Source organism: Bos indicus, chromosome 3 (assembly GCF_029378745.1).
Source record: "Bos indicus isolate NIAB-ARS_2022 breed Sahiwal x Tharparkar chromosome 3, NIAB-ARS_B.indTharparkar_mat_pri_1.0, whole genome shotgun sequence".
Classification (NCBI taxonomy): Eukaryota; Metazoa; Chordata; class Mammalia; order Artiodactyla; family Bovidae; genus Bos; species Bos indicus.
Window position 1 is genome coordinate 3,143,684 of NC_091762.1, and position 13,628 is coordinate 3,157,311.

Sequence of the window (13,628 nt, forward strand, 5' to 3'; positions counted from 1 at the left end):
CCTTTCTTATACCCGATTATATAGTTTTTTCTTTTTTATATTTAAATAAATTTTGTTTCATCTGTAATTTATTTTGGTGTTTAGTTTCCAACTTTACCAAGCTCTTTGCTGTTGTCAGTACTAGGCAGGGAGTAAATAATTTGTTTTCCCTGATGATTTGAAATGACTAGTTTATATCACGTAGCTTCTGAAGCTTATGCTGTAGATCTTAACCAGGAATGTACATCAGAACCAAAGAATTTTGGTTCCAAAATTCTAAAACAAGGATTTTCTTAGGCTAGTGAGACACAAATACTTCTAAAAAATTCACACAATATAGAATAATATAGAATAAAAAGTGAAAGTAAACCCAAATGAGTTGAAAACTTATGTCCACCCAGAAACTTTCACACAGCTTTATTGATAATTGTCATAACTTGGAAGCAATCAGTTTATAAATGGATAAACTGTGGGAATATCCATACAGTAGAATATTATTCATTGCTAAAGAGAAATAGGCTATTGGCCATGTGAAGACATGAAGAACCTTAAATGCATACTATTAAGTGAAATAAATCAATCTGAAAAGGCTACATACTATATGATTGCAACTACATGACATTATAGAAAAGATAAAACTATGGAGATAGTAGTAAAACGATCAGTGGTTGCCAGGAATCAGGTATGAGGGAGGGAATAAGCAGAGCACAGAGGATTTTTTTTTAGTGTAAAACTATTCTGTGTGATACTTAATGGTGATACATTTTGCTGTACATTTATTAAAACCCAAGAATGGTTCTTGCCTGGTCATTCAGTGACTAAGACTCCACACTCCCAGTGCAGGGGGCCTGGTTCAGTCGCTGGTCAGGAAACTAGATCCTGCATGCCACCACTAAAGATTCTTCATGCCACAGTGAAGACCCAGAACAGCCAAATAAGTAAATAAGTGCTAAAAAAAGAAAGAAACAAGAGTGAGCCCTAATGTAAACTATGGAGTTTGGGTAATAGTGAAGTACCATCGTAACTTATCAGTTGGCAGTTATGAATAATGCTTCCTTTTCCCAGCTTTATTGAGATATATAATTGACATATAATATAGAATACTATGTACGTTTAAGATGTATAGAGTGATAGTTTGATGCATACATTGGTGCATATATTGCAAAATGATTACCAAATAAGATTAGTTAACAAATCCTTCACATAAATATCAGTTTGTTGTGGTGGTGGTAAGACTGATTAAGATTTACTCTCTTAGCAAATTTCAAGTATATAATACAATAATATTAAAGATAATTACTATTCTGTACATATATATTTCTCATGTCTAGGACTGTAAGCACCTAGAAGTTAAAGGCTGTAACTATTTTTATAGGCCCTCATGTGAAATGAAAAGTCTAATGCATATTTTGGGACTTCCCCAATATAAGACTTTGTTTTTCAGTGCAGGGGATGTGAGTTCGATCCCTGGTTGGGAAACTAAGAGCCCACATGCCTTGCAGCCAAAAAAACCCAAAACATAAACAATATTGTAACAAACTCAGTAAAAACTTTAAAAATGGTCCACATCAAAAAAAGTCTTAAAGGTCTAGTACATGTTTTGATCGTACTGAACAATCACTGTTCTTTAGCATAATTTCTCTTAGTTTCACCTTGATCATCTGTTTATTGTAGAATGGAATATATTACCTGTAATACCCATTTTCATCTTAAAATGTGTTGATAAGAAAAAAGCCTCAGCTTAGACTGTATGGGAAGGACTTGAGCTCCTAGATTGCCAGAGAAGCAATAGGAGGCACTGTATTTAATTATTATCAATTATTTATTTCTATTTAATTTCTCTTCTGGATTATTTCCATACAGTCAAAACATTATAATCTTAGAGAAGCGATCTTTAAAGTCATTTAACACATTACTTCTGTGTCAGTACAGAAATCCCTCCAATAATACCTCTAGCAGATAATTTTCCATCCTCTTTTTAATTATTTTCAACAGTGAGGAGCTTGATGGTTTCTAACATAATATAGTTTATCAGTAGTATGTAGGGTTTGAAAATGGTTCTTTTTATTGGGCCAAAATACACCTTCTTATTCTGTTCATAAGTAGTGGTCCTTCCCTTTGGAATTGCAGAGAGTAAGTACACTTGGAGAGATAATCAACCTATTATAAGCCATGTCTCTCTCTGTACTTTTTCTTTCTCTCCCCAACTCTTTTCATTATTAGGCTAGACACCAATTCACTTAGCTATTCCTGTAGCAAGCTTCCAATCTCCTGAAAAACTTAATTTGAAGGATTTTTTTTTTTTTTATTCATTTTATTCCTTTTTGTGGCTGGTCTAAAGTCTCATACTGTTTCTCTCACCTCCCATCCTCTGGCAACCACCAATCTATTTCTCTAAGAGTTAAGCTTTTTTTAGATTCCACATATAAGTGATGTCATACAGTATTTGTCTTTCTCTGTCAGACGTGTACACAGTATATATATACATGTATAGATGTGTGTGTGTGTGTGTGTGTGTGTATATATATATACATTTCCTTTATCCATTCATCTGTTGGTGGCACTTAGGTAGTTTCCATATCTTGGTTATTATGAATACTACTGCAGTGACATGGGAGTACAGATCTCTTTGAGATAGTAGTTTATTTCAATTTCTTTGGCTAAATAGCTGTAAATGGGATTTCTGAATCATATGGTAGTTCTGTTTTTAATTTTTTGAGGAACATTCATGTTGTTTTTCATAGTGGCTGTACCAATTTACATTCCCACAAACAGTGCCCAGCATTTGTTATCTCTTGTCCTTTTGGTAATAGTCATTCTAACAAGTGAGAGATGAAATCGCGTGGCTTTAGTTTGCATTTCCCTGATGGTTAGTCGTATTGATCATCTTTTCATGTACTTCTTAGCCATTTGTATGTCTTTTTCAGAAAAATGCCTATTCAGATCCTCTGCCCTCATTTTAATTGGACTATTTGGAAGAGTTTTGCTACTGTACAGATCCTTATATAATTTGGATATTAACTCTTTAACAGATATATGGTTTACAGATATTTTCTCTTATTCCATGGTTTGCATTTTCATTTTGTTGTTTCATTGGCTGAGCAGAAGCTTTTTTGTTTGATGTGGTCACATTTGTTGAGTTTTGTTGCTTGTGCTTTTGCTGTCATACCCAAAAAATCTTTGCCAAGAGCTGTGTCAAGGAGCTTTTTCCCAATGTTTCCTTCTAGAAAGTTTCATGGTTTCATATCTCATGTTTAAATTCTTAATCCATTTTGAGCTAATTTTTGTGGGTGGTTTTTGATAGGGGTCTGGTGTTATTCTTTTGTGTGTGAATATCCAGTTTACCCAGCATCATCCACTGAAGAGACTATTCTCTCCTTGAGAATTCTTTGCTCCCTTGTCAAATACTAGTTGACAGGGTTTATTTCTGGGCTCTTCATTCTGTTCCAGTGGTCCACATGTCTGTCTTTATGCCAGTGTCATATTTGTTTGGTGACTGCACATTTGAAATCGAAGTTTGATGCCTCCAGCTTTCTCAAGACTGCTTTGCCTATTCAAGCTCTTTTGTGATTCCCTATGGGTTTTAGTATTAATTTTTCTATTTTTGTAAAAAGTAGAATTTTGATAAGAGATTATATTGGATCTAGGGATACTTTGGATAGTATGGACATGTTTTTTCTTTTTAATATTTATTTATTTATTTATTCTGCTGGTTGGATCTTTGTTGGGGTGCTCAGGCTAAGTAGTTGTAGTGCACAGGCTTAGTTCCCCTGTAACACATGGGCTCTTAGTTCCCCAACCAGGGGTCAAACCCATAGCCCTCACATTGAAAGGCAGATTCTTAATCACTGGACTACCAGGGAAGTCCCAGTATGGACATTTTAACAATATTATATCTTCCAATCTGTGAACATGGATATCTTTCCATATATTTGTGTCATCTTCAGTTTATCAGTGTCTTACAGTTTTTAGCGTATCTTTCACTTCCTTGATTAACTTTGATTAAATAAGTTAATTACATTAATAATGCTGTTGTAAATGGGATTTTGTGTGTGTGTGTAGGGCTTCCCTGATAGCTCAGTTGGTAAAGAATCCACCTGCAATGCAAGAGACCCCAGTTTGATTCTTGGATCTGGAAGATCCTCTGCAGAAGTGATAGGCTACTCACTCTAGTATCCTTGGGCTTCCCTTGTGGCTCAGCTGGTAAAGAATCCACCTGCAATGCGGAAGACCTGGGTTTGATCCCTGGGTTGGGAAGATCCCTTGGAGAAGGGAATGGCTACCCACTCCAGTATTCTGGCATGGAGAATTCCATGGTCTGTATAGTCCATGGGGTCGCAAAGAGTTGGACACGACTGAGCAACTTTCACTTCACATAGACGTGCAACTGATTTTTTTAGGTTGATTTCTGTCTTGAAACTTTACTGAATTCATTTATTAGTTGTAAAAGGTTTTCATTTTGGTTACAATTTCAAATTAAAAATAACAAGAAATAAAATGACTATAGAAGGTGAATTTGGGTGTGCATATGTTAGCAATAAGAAGGATAAACATTTTTGTCTATATTTATTTCAGCCCTGCTTCTTACAGTTAACTCTATAGAAAAATAGTAGAGTGTCATATGTAGAACCAGCATACTGTAAACAGCATATATATAACAAGGAAATATCGCAACAACTATATATCATACTTCTTATGAGTAAATGGGAATATCTCCTCCTGGAAAAGTTATTTCTTTTGTTTTGCTTTTATGAGTTTAGTAGACAAGAATGATTACTTCTTATGGATCTTTCAATATTTTTTGTCATATCCAAGTAACAGCACTTTATGGTTGAGCCCTTTCCCTATGTAAATATATACTAGGAAGGCAGTTCAAAGTAGTAAGTGTATAATCATATATATTTATAGAATGTGTCTATTTCATTCTGTTCTATTTTCTGTGGAGTTCAGCTATGTATGAAGCTCGCAATATTTATATTTTATAATATTTATACATTTATAAATATATAATATTTATAAATATATAGAAATAAAATATTGTATATTTATAAAGCTCATATCTCTGGCGCCTCAAAATTCACAAGTTTATATGGATGGATATTTAGGAATTTTTTTTCTCCAAAGGAAATGATAGTAATGCTACCTCTCTTTTCCCCCTCCCTCTATAGAAACATTCTAAATACCAAGCATTTTTTTTTTTAAAGGGAATGTTCTTGGACTTCCCTGGTGGTATGGTGTATAAGAACCTGCCTGTCAGTGCAGGGGACACAGGTTGGATCCCTGGTCTGGGAAGATTCCACATACCGCAGAGCAACTGTACCCATATTCCACAACTACTGAACCTGCATTCTAGAGCCCATGCTTCACAACTGCTGAGCCAGGTGCTGCAGTTACTGAAGTCTGCGTCCAGCTCTGTGCTCCGCAGCAAGAGCAGTCACCGCAATGAGAAGCCCATGTGTCACACCAGAGACTAGCCTCTGCTCACCACAGCTAGAGGAAGTTCACAGGCAGCAATGAAGACCTAGCACAACCAAAGATGAATAAGATAAATACATATTTTCTAAAAGCAAATGTTCTAGACATTTTAACTGGAAGTAGAGACTTTATTTGGATAATTTAACTGATGGCGGTCATATACTTTTCTAATACTGTGAAGTATCACTGTCCTTAATCACATTAATTTTATAATTCTCTTTGTCTGATTATACAACTTATTGAAAAGTATAAAAAAAGCTCATATCCCCAGCACCTCAAAATAAACAGTGATATGTACTTCTTCTAGCTTTTTTGTAAGCTTTTCCTCTTTTCAAAACATCTTTCTTTTCTGTTTTAGAAAAAATAAAAGGAATTAATTTCAAATATTAGAAGTATGTTAAAAGTTATAGAACACTCTTTTGGACTCTGTGGGCGAGGGAGAGGGTGGGATGATTTGGGAGAATGGCATTGAAACAGGTATAATATCATATAAGAAATGAATCGCCAGTCCAGGTTCGATGCAGGATACAGGATCCTTGGGGCTGGTGCACTGGGATGATCCAGATGGATGGTATGGGGAGGGAGGTGGGAGGGGGGTTCAGGATGGGGAGCATGTGTACACCTGTGGAGGATTCATGTTGATGTACAGCAAAACCAATACAATATTGTAAAGTAATTAACCTCCAATTAAAATAAATAAATTTAAATTTAAAAAAATAAAGTTTTATTAAAACAAAAAAGTTATCTCAGAATATTATGTATACTATTTTTCATTCACCACTGTGTACATTCCATGAATTTCATGTTTAAGGTGTATACTGGGAATCTTTGACTCTTAGAAAAGAGGATTCTTAAAATCTTATTGATCTCATGGTTTAGAACAGTGCTTCTCAAAAGTATGGTTTGGGGAATGCTGGCAGTTTCAGACTTTTAGGAGGTCCTTGAGGTAAAAATTATTGTAATAATTCTAAGATTTTTTTCCTTGCCTTCTTCACTTTCGTTCTCTCATGAATGTATGGTGGAATTTTCCAAAGGCTTCATAGGGTGTATAATATTGTAACAGCCCAAGTAATGAAGCAGCTATGACATTGAGGGGGAGGAAGGAAGAAGCCTTTCTTCTTGGTGAATTCTTTTTTTGTATGGAAAATAATGTTATTTTCCATAAAAATACTTGTGTTAACATATACTGAGTATTACTGTCTTTTAAATGATTTGACAAATATTTTAAAATTTCTCAGTTTTAATTTATTAAATAGTAATATTGATAATAGATGAAACCTCTAAATAAAACCTTTTTGGAGTCCTCAATAATTTTTCAGCATGTTAAATATCCTGATATTGAAAAAACTAAGAATCTCTAGTTTAGAAAAAGATTAATGGGAAGAAAATTTCCTTATATCCTTATACTACAGATATATTTTTAGAATATCACCATTTCTTGGTTTTTTAGAGATCAAGAGACTTAAAGTTCTGTTTCTGTCCCAGATTCTCTCCGGAACTAAGTTTGTCAGCCTTCTGAAAATAACAGTCCTCTGTTCTTTCCTCTTTAGATTTGATGGCAGAGTGGTGGCAAAGCTGCCTTTCACCCCCCTGTCCTACATCCAGGGACTGTCTCACCGAAATCTGCTCGGGGATGACACCACAGACTGTTCCTTCATCTTCCTGTATATTCTCTGTACCATGTCAATTCGACAGGTGAGTGCCCACATCATCTGTTTCATATGTACATCCTTTCTTGCTCTCACACCCTAAATTAATGCCTATTTCTGTAATACTGGAAGTGTCTACCTGTTGCTACTGAGATCTTTCAGTTGCTTGTTTCAGAATTCCAGCATATCATCTGAAACTGTTTTAAATGTATATAGTTTAGATCCCCGATCCTTAGGGATGGAAAGTGGTCATAAAGTCAAACGTGGTTTTCATCTCTTCAAAATGAGATGAAAATCTTTCTTCTCTTCTTTATTGCGGCTATCTAAGGGTAGAAAAGTAAAGAGTGGACTTTGCCTTCCCACTATCATTACTTCTTTATTATTCACCAGTGCCTTTTGGCTCTTCAGGAACACAAGTAAACAATAATTTGGTGACTTTAAGTTAGTCACAGTTGAGGTAAAGTCTGCATTGTAGAGTTTACATTCAGGCAACACGATGATCGGATATTCATAGTGAAAAAGAGTGAGAACTAAATCAGATAGTATTGTGAGAGCCTGGAAGAGAGACTTAGCATTCAGTTAGTGGCAGACTATTCAGGCAGCAAGGTTGAAACAATAAAGTGGTTTTTGAGATGGGACTTTAAAAAATAAGAGAGGTTAAAGTCTCTTGCTCTAGAACTCTTCATATTTCAGGGCATTATTCAGTATTTGAACATACTGTCATTCAGTAGGCATTATATTGGGGAGGTTGGCACATGCAAGTATGAACATGATTATTTCAATGTTTGTTGCATAAATGATCCAGAGTTGTTTTTCTTCTTCCTCTGAATATTGTCTGCAGCAGCAGGTTTTTGATTGGTCTGACGTGTGAATCAGTAGGAAATGGAATTCTAATTAGAAGTTCACAAAGATCTTCATGATCTTAGCACTTAATGCTCTCCCTACCTCATCTCTCACCTCATCCAGCACTCCAGCCATTCTGACGTATCTGGCAGTTTTCATTCTCCACTCACCCAGACTTGCTTTTTGTGAATACTCTTTCTTCTATTTGGATGTTTCCCACCTTCTTCTTTTGCATGTTAAATGCAACCAAGTATTCAGGCTTCTTGGAATCATTTTCTGATACTTACTGCTTCTGAAGGATAGATGTGAGGGGGACATGACCACATGCAGAAATAACAGAAAACTATTAGAGTAGTCTAGTAAAAAATCACTTTGTTCTAAATTATTACAGTGCTGAAATGATTGAAGAGGGGACAAAGTTGAGAAATAGAGGTAAGCTAGCAGAACTTAATGATTGATTCAATGTGAGAAAGAAGAAACTAAGGTGACTTCAGCATTATGGCTTTGGTGACCAAATGGAGGATGCGAAAAGAAGAAAGAGAAGTAGGTTGGTAGGAAGATGCTGTTCGAGTTGTCTGTGGGGCAGTTAAGTGAGTGTGTCCAGCAGGAAGCTGTATTCTTGTGGTGGTCTTCAGTCACTCTGTCGTGTCTGACTCTTTGTGACCCCATGGACTGCAAGCACAGTGGGCTCCTCTGTCCTTCACTATCTCCCAGACTTGCTCAAACGCATGTCCATTGAGTCGGTAATGCCATCCAACCACCTCATCCTGTGTCGCTCCCTTCTCTTCCTGCCCACAGTCTTTCCCAGCATCTTTAGCATTTTGGCTTATCCAAGGTAAAACCCAAGACAGTGACAACATGATTCTTTTTGTTGGTTTAATAGAGGTCATTGATAACTAGAATACTGCTCTTAAACGTGATTAAGAATGAGATATTAAAATTATAACTAGAGACAAAATATTAATGTGAAGTCAAGTGGGCCTTACGAAGCATCACTATGAACAAAGCTAGTGGAGGTGATGGAATTCCAGTTGAGCTATTTCAAATCCTGAAAGATGATGCTGTGAAAGTGCTGCACTCAATATGCCAGCAAATTTGGAAAACTCAGCTGTGGCCACAGGATTGTAAAAGGTCAGTTTTCATTCCAGTCCCAAAGAAAGGCAATGCCAAAGAATGCTCAAACTACTACACAATTGGACTCATCTCACACACTAGTAAAGTAATGCTCAAAATTCTCCAAGCCAGGCTTCAGCAATACATGAACCGTGAACTTCCAGATGTTCAAGCTGGTTTTAGAAAAGGCAAAGGAAGCCGAGATCAAATTGCCAACATCCGCTGGATCATTGAAAAAGCAAGAGAGTTCCAGAAAATCATTTATTTCTGCTTTATTGACTATGCCAAAGCCTTTGACTGTGTGGATCACAATAAACTGTGGAAAATTCTGAAAGAGATGGGAATATCAGACCATCTGACCTGCCTCTTGAGAAATCTGTATGCAGGTCAGGAAACAACAGTTAGAACTGGACGTGGAACAACAGACTGGTTCCAAATAGGGAAAGGAGTACGTCAAGGCTGTATATTGTCACCCTGCTTATTTAACTTATATGCAGAGTACATCATGAGAAACGCTGGGCTGGAAGAAGCACAAGCGGGAATCAAGATTGCTGGGAGAAATATCAATAACCTCAGATATGCAGATGACACCACCCTTATGGCAGAAAGTGAAGAGGAACTCAAAAGCCTCTTGATTAAAGTGAAACAAGAGAGTGAAAAAGTTGGCTTAAAGCTCAACATTCAGAAAACGAAGGTCATGGCATCTGGTCCCATCACTTCATGGGAAATAGATGGGGAAACAGTGGAAACAGTGTCAGACTTTATTTTTGGGGGACTCCAAAATCACTGCAGATGGTGACTGCAGCCATGAAATTAAAAGACGCTTACTCTTTGAAAGAAAAGTTATGACGAACCTAGATAGCATATTGAAAAGCAGAGACATTACTTTGCCAACAAAGATCCATTTAGTCAAGGCTATGGTTTTTCCAATGGTCGTGTATGGATGTGAAATTTGGACTGTGAAGAAAGCTGAGCACCGAAGAATTGATGCTTTTGAACTGTGGTGTTGGAGAAGACTCTTGAGAGTCCCTTGGACTGCAAGGAGATCCAACCAGTCCATTCTAAAGGAGATCAGCTCTGGGTGTTCTTTGGAAGGAATGACGCTAAAGCTGAAACTCCAGTACTTTGGCCACCTCATGCGAAGAGCTGACTCATTGGAAAAGACTTTGATGCTGGGAGGGATTGGGGGCAGGAGGAAAAGGGGATGACTGAGAATGAGATGGCTGGATGGCATCACCAACTCTATGGACGTGAGTCTGAGTGAACTCCAGGAGTTGGTGATGGACAGGGCGACCTGGTGTGCTGTGATTCACGTGGTCGCAAAGAGTCGGACACGACTGAGCAACTGAACTGAACATGAATCTGCCACGGGTGTACACGTGTTCCCCATCCTGAACCCTCCTCCCACCTCCCTCCCCGTACCATCCCTCTGGGTCATCCCAGTGCACCAGCCCCAACCATCCTGTATCCTACATCAAACCTGGACTGTGCTGGGGTTTTGTTGCTGTGTGGGCCTCTATGTAATTGTAGCGAGCAGGGGCTACTCTTCATCGCATTGTGCAGGCTTCTTAACTGCAGTGGCCTCTCTTTTTGCAGAGCACAGGCTTTAGGGCATGCAGGCTTCAGTAGTTGTGGCACGTGGGTTCAATGGTTGCAGTTCCTGGGCTCTAGAGCATAGGCCCAATAGTTGTGGCACTCAGTTTGAGTTTTGTTCTGCCACCTATGGGATCTTCCCAGACCAGGGATCCAACCTGTATCTCCTGCATTGGCAGGCGAATTCTTTACCACTAAGCCACCAAGGAAGGCCAGGTTTTTTTTTTTTTTTTTTTTTTTTTTGCCATCTCTCGAGGTTTTTGGGATCTCAGTTCCCTGGCCAGGGATTAAACTCAGGCCACATCAGTGAAATACAGAATCTTAACCACTAGGCCACCAGGAAACTCACAGTAGTTGTTGTTGTTCAGTCACTCAGTCGTGTCTGACTCTTTGCAACCCCATGGACGGCAGCATGCCAGGCTTCCCCGTCCTTCACCATTTCCCAGAGCTTACCCAAATTCATGTCTATCGAGTCGGTGATGCCGTCCAACCATCCTTGGTCATCCCTTTCTCCTCCTGCCTTCAACCTTTCCCAACATCAGGGTCTTTTCTAATGACTTGACTCTTCTCATCAGGTGGCCAACATATGGGAACTTCAGCTTCAGCATCAGTCCCTCCAGTGAATATTTAGGACTGATTTCCTTTAGGATTGACTGGCTTGATCTTGCAGTCCAAGGGACTCTCAGGAGTCTTCTCCAGCATCACAGTTCAAAAGCATCAGTTCTTCAGCATTCAGCCTTCTTTGTGGTCCAACTCTCACATCCATATATGACTACTGGAAAAATCATAGCTTTGACTATACAGACCTTTGTCAGTAATGTAATGTCTCCACTTTTTAACATGCTGTCTAGACTTCCCTGGTACCTCAGCTGGTAAAGAATGCACCTACAATGCGGGAGACCCTGGTTCAATTCCTGGATCAGAAAGATCCACTGGAGAAGGGATAGGATACCCACTCCAATATTCTTGGGCTTCTTTGTAGCTCAGTTGGTTAAGAATCTGCCTGCAGTGAGGGAGACCTGAGTTAGATCCCTGGGTTGGGAAGATCCCTAGGAGAAGGAAATGTCTACCCACTCCAGTATTCTGGCCTGGAGAATCTCATGGACTGTGTAGTCCACGGGGTCACAAACAAAGTCGAACAGGACTGAGAACCTTTCACTTCGCTTAGGTTTGTCATAGCTTTTCTTCCGAGGAGCAAGCGTCTTTTAATTTCAGGCTGCAGTCATCAGCCGCAGTGATTTTGGAGCCCAAGAAAATAAAGTCATCACCGTTTCCATTGTTTCCCCATCTATTTTGCCATGAGGTGATGGGACTGGATGCCATGATCTTAGTTTTTTGAATGTTGAGTTTTAAGCCAGCTTTTTCAGTCTCCTCTTTAACCCTCATCAACAGGCTCTTTCGTTCCTCTTTGCTTTCTGTTATGAGGGTGGTGTCATCTGCATATCTGAGGGTATTGATGTTTCTCCTGGCAATCTTAATTCCAGCTTGTACTTCATCTAGCCTGGCATTTTGCATGATGTTCTCTGCATATAAGTTAAACAAGCAGGGTGACAGTATACAGCCTTGACATACTTCTTTCCCAATTTTGAACCAGTCCGTTGCTCCATGTCCAATTATAACTGTTGCTTCTTGACTGCTTACAGGTTTCTCAAGAGGCAGGTAAGGTGGTCTGGTATTCCTGTGTCTTTAAGAATTTTCCACAGTTTGTTGTGATCCACACAGTCAAAGGTTTAGCATAGTCAGTGAAGCAGAAGTAGATATTTTTCTGGAATTCTGTTGCTTTCTCTATGATCCAACAGATGTTGGCAATTTGATCTCTGCTTCCTCTGCCTTTTCTAAATCCAGCTTGAACATATGGAATTTCTCAGTTCATGTACTGTTGAAGCCTAGCTTGGAGAATTTTGAGCATTACTTTGCTAACAGGTGAAATGAGTGCAGTTGTGCAGTAGTTTGAGCATTCTTTGGCATTGCCTTTCTTTGGGATTGGAGTGAAAACTGACCTTTTCCAGTCCTGTGGCCACTGCTGAGTTTTCCAAGTTTGCTGGCATATTGAGTGCAGCACTTTAATAGCATCATCTTTGAAGTTTTAAAATAGCTCAACTGGAATTCCATCACCTTCACTAGCTTTGTTCATAGTGATGCTTCCTTCCTAAGGACCACTTGACTTTGTACTCCAGGATGTCTGACTCTATGTCAGTGATCATACCATCGTGGTTATCTGGGTCATGAAAATCTTTTTCGTATAGTTCTGTGTATTCTTGCAACCTCTTCTTAATATCTTCTGCTTCTGTTAGGTCCATACCATTTCTTTTCTTTATTGTGCCCATCTTTGCATGAAATATTCCCTTGGTATCTCTGATTTTCTTGAAGAGATCTCTAGTTTTTCCCATTCTGATATTTTCCTCTATTTCTTCATATTATTCACTTAGGAAGGCTTTCTTATCTCTCCTTGCTATTCTTTGGAACTTAGCATTCATATGGTATGTCTTTCCTTTTCTCCTTTGCCTTTCACTGCTCTTCTTTTCCCAGTTATTTGTAAGGCCTTCTCAGAAAACCATTTTGCCTGTTCGCATTTGTACTGCTAGCTGGACTTCATTACCTAGAAATCACCATCTGAAAACTGTAGCATTTTCTTAAGTGAAATAAATGTTAAGAATGATTGTTGAGAAAGTTCAGCTCAAGCTAGTCTTTAAACTGCTTTCAGTTATTTCAGAAATTCTGGTGAGGGATATGTATAGCAGTTAATTTCATGAGGTCATTTACCATGGAAGTCAGCAAACTTTGTATTTACTCACTACTTTGTATGGGTCTAGGTGATGAATATTTTTGTATTTACTTTTCAGACCATACAATTTTTATCACAGCAACTCAACTCTGCCATTATAATATGAATACAGCCCTAGACAATATGTAAAGGAACAAGTGGGGCTATGTTCCAACAAAACCTTATTTACAAAAACAGGCAACAGCGTTCAG

At 38.3% G+C, this 13,628-nt stretch overlaps 1 protein-coding gene across 1 annotated transcript in view; it reads left to right on the forward strand.

Annotated features, from left to right (window-relative positions):
* The window catches only part of TMCO1 (transmembrane and coiled-coil domains 1), a 55,818-nt gene that overhangs the window by 28,811 nt on the left and 13,379 nt on the right, over positions 1-13,628 (forward strand). Inside the window, exon 6 of the mRNA XM_019986655.2 lies at positions 7,005-7,149. Within this exon, the coding sequence (XP_019842214.1) occupies positions 7,005-7,149 (145 nt within the window). The remainder of the gene's footprint in view (positions 1-7,004; positions 7,150-13,628) is intronic.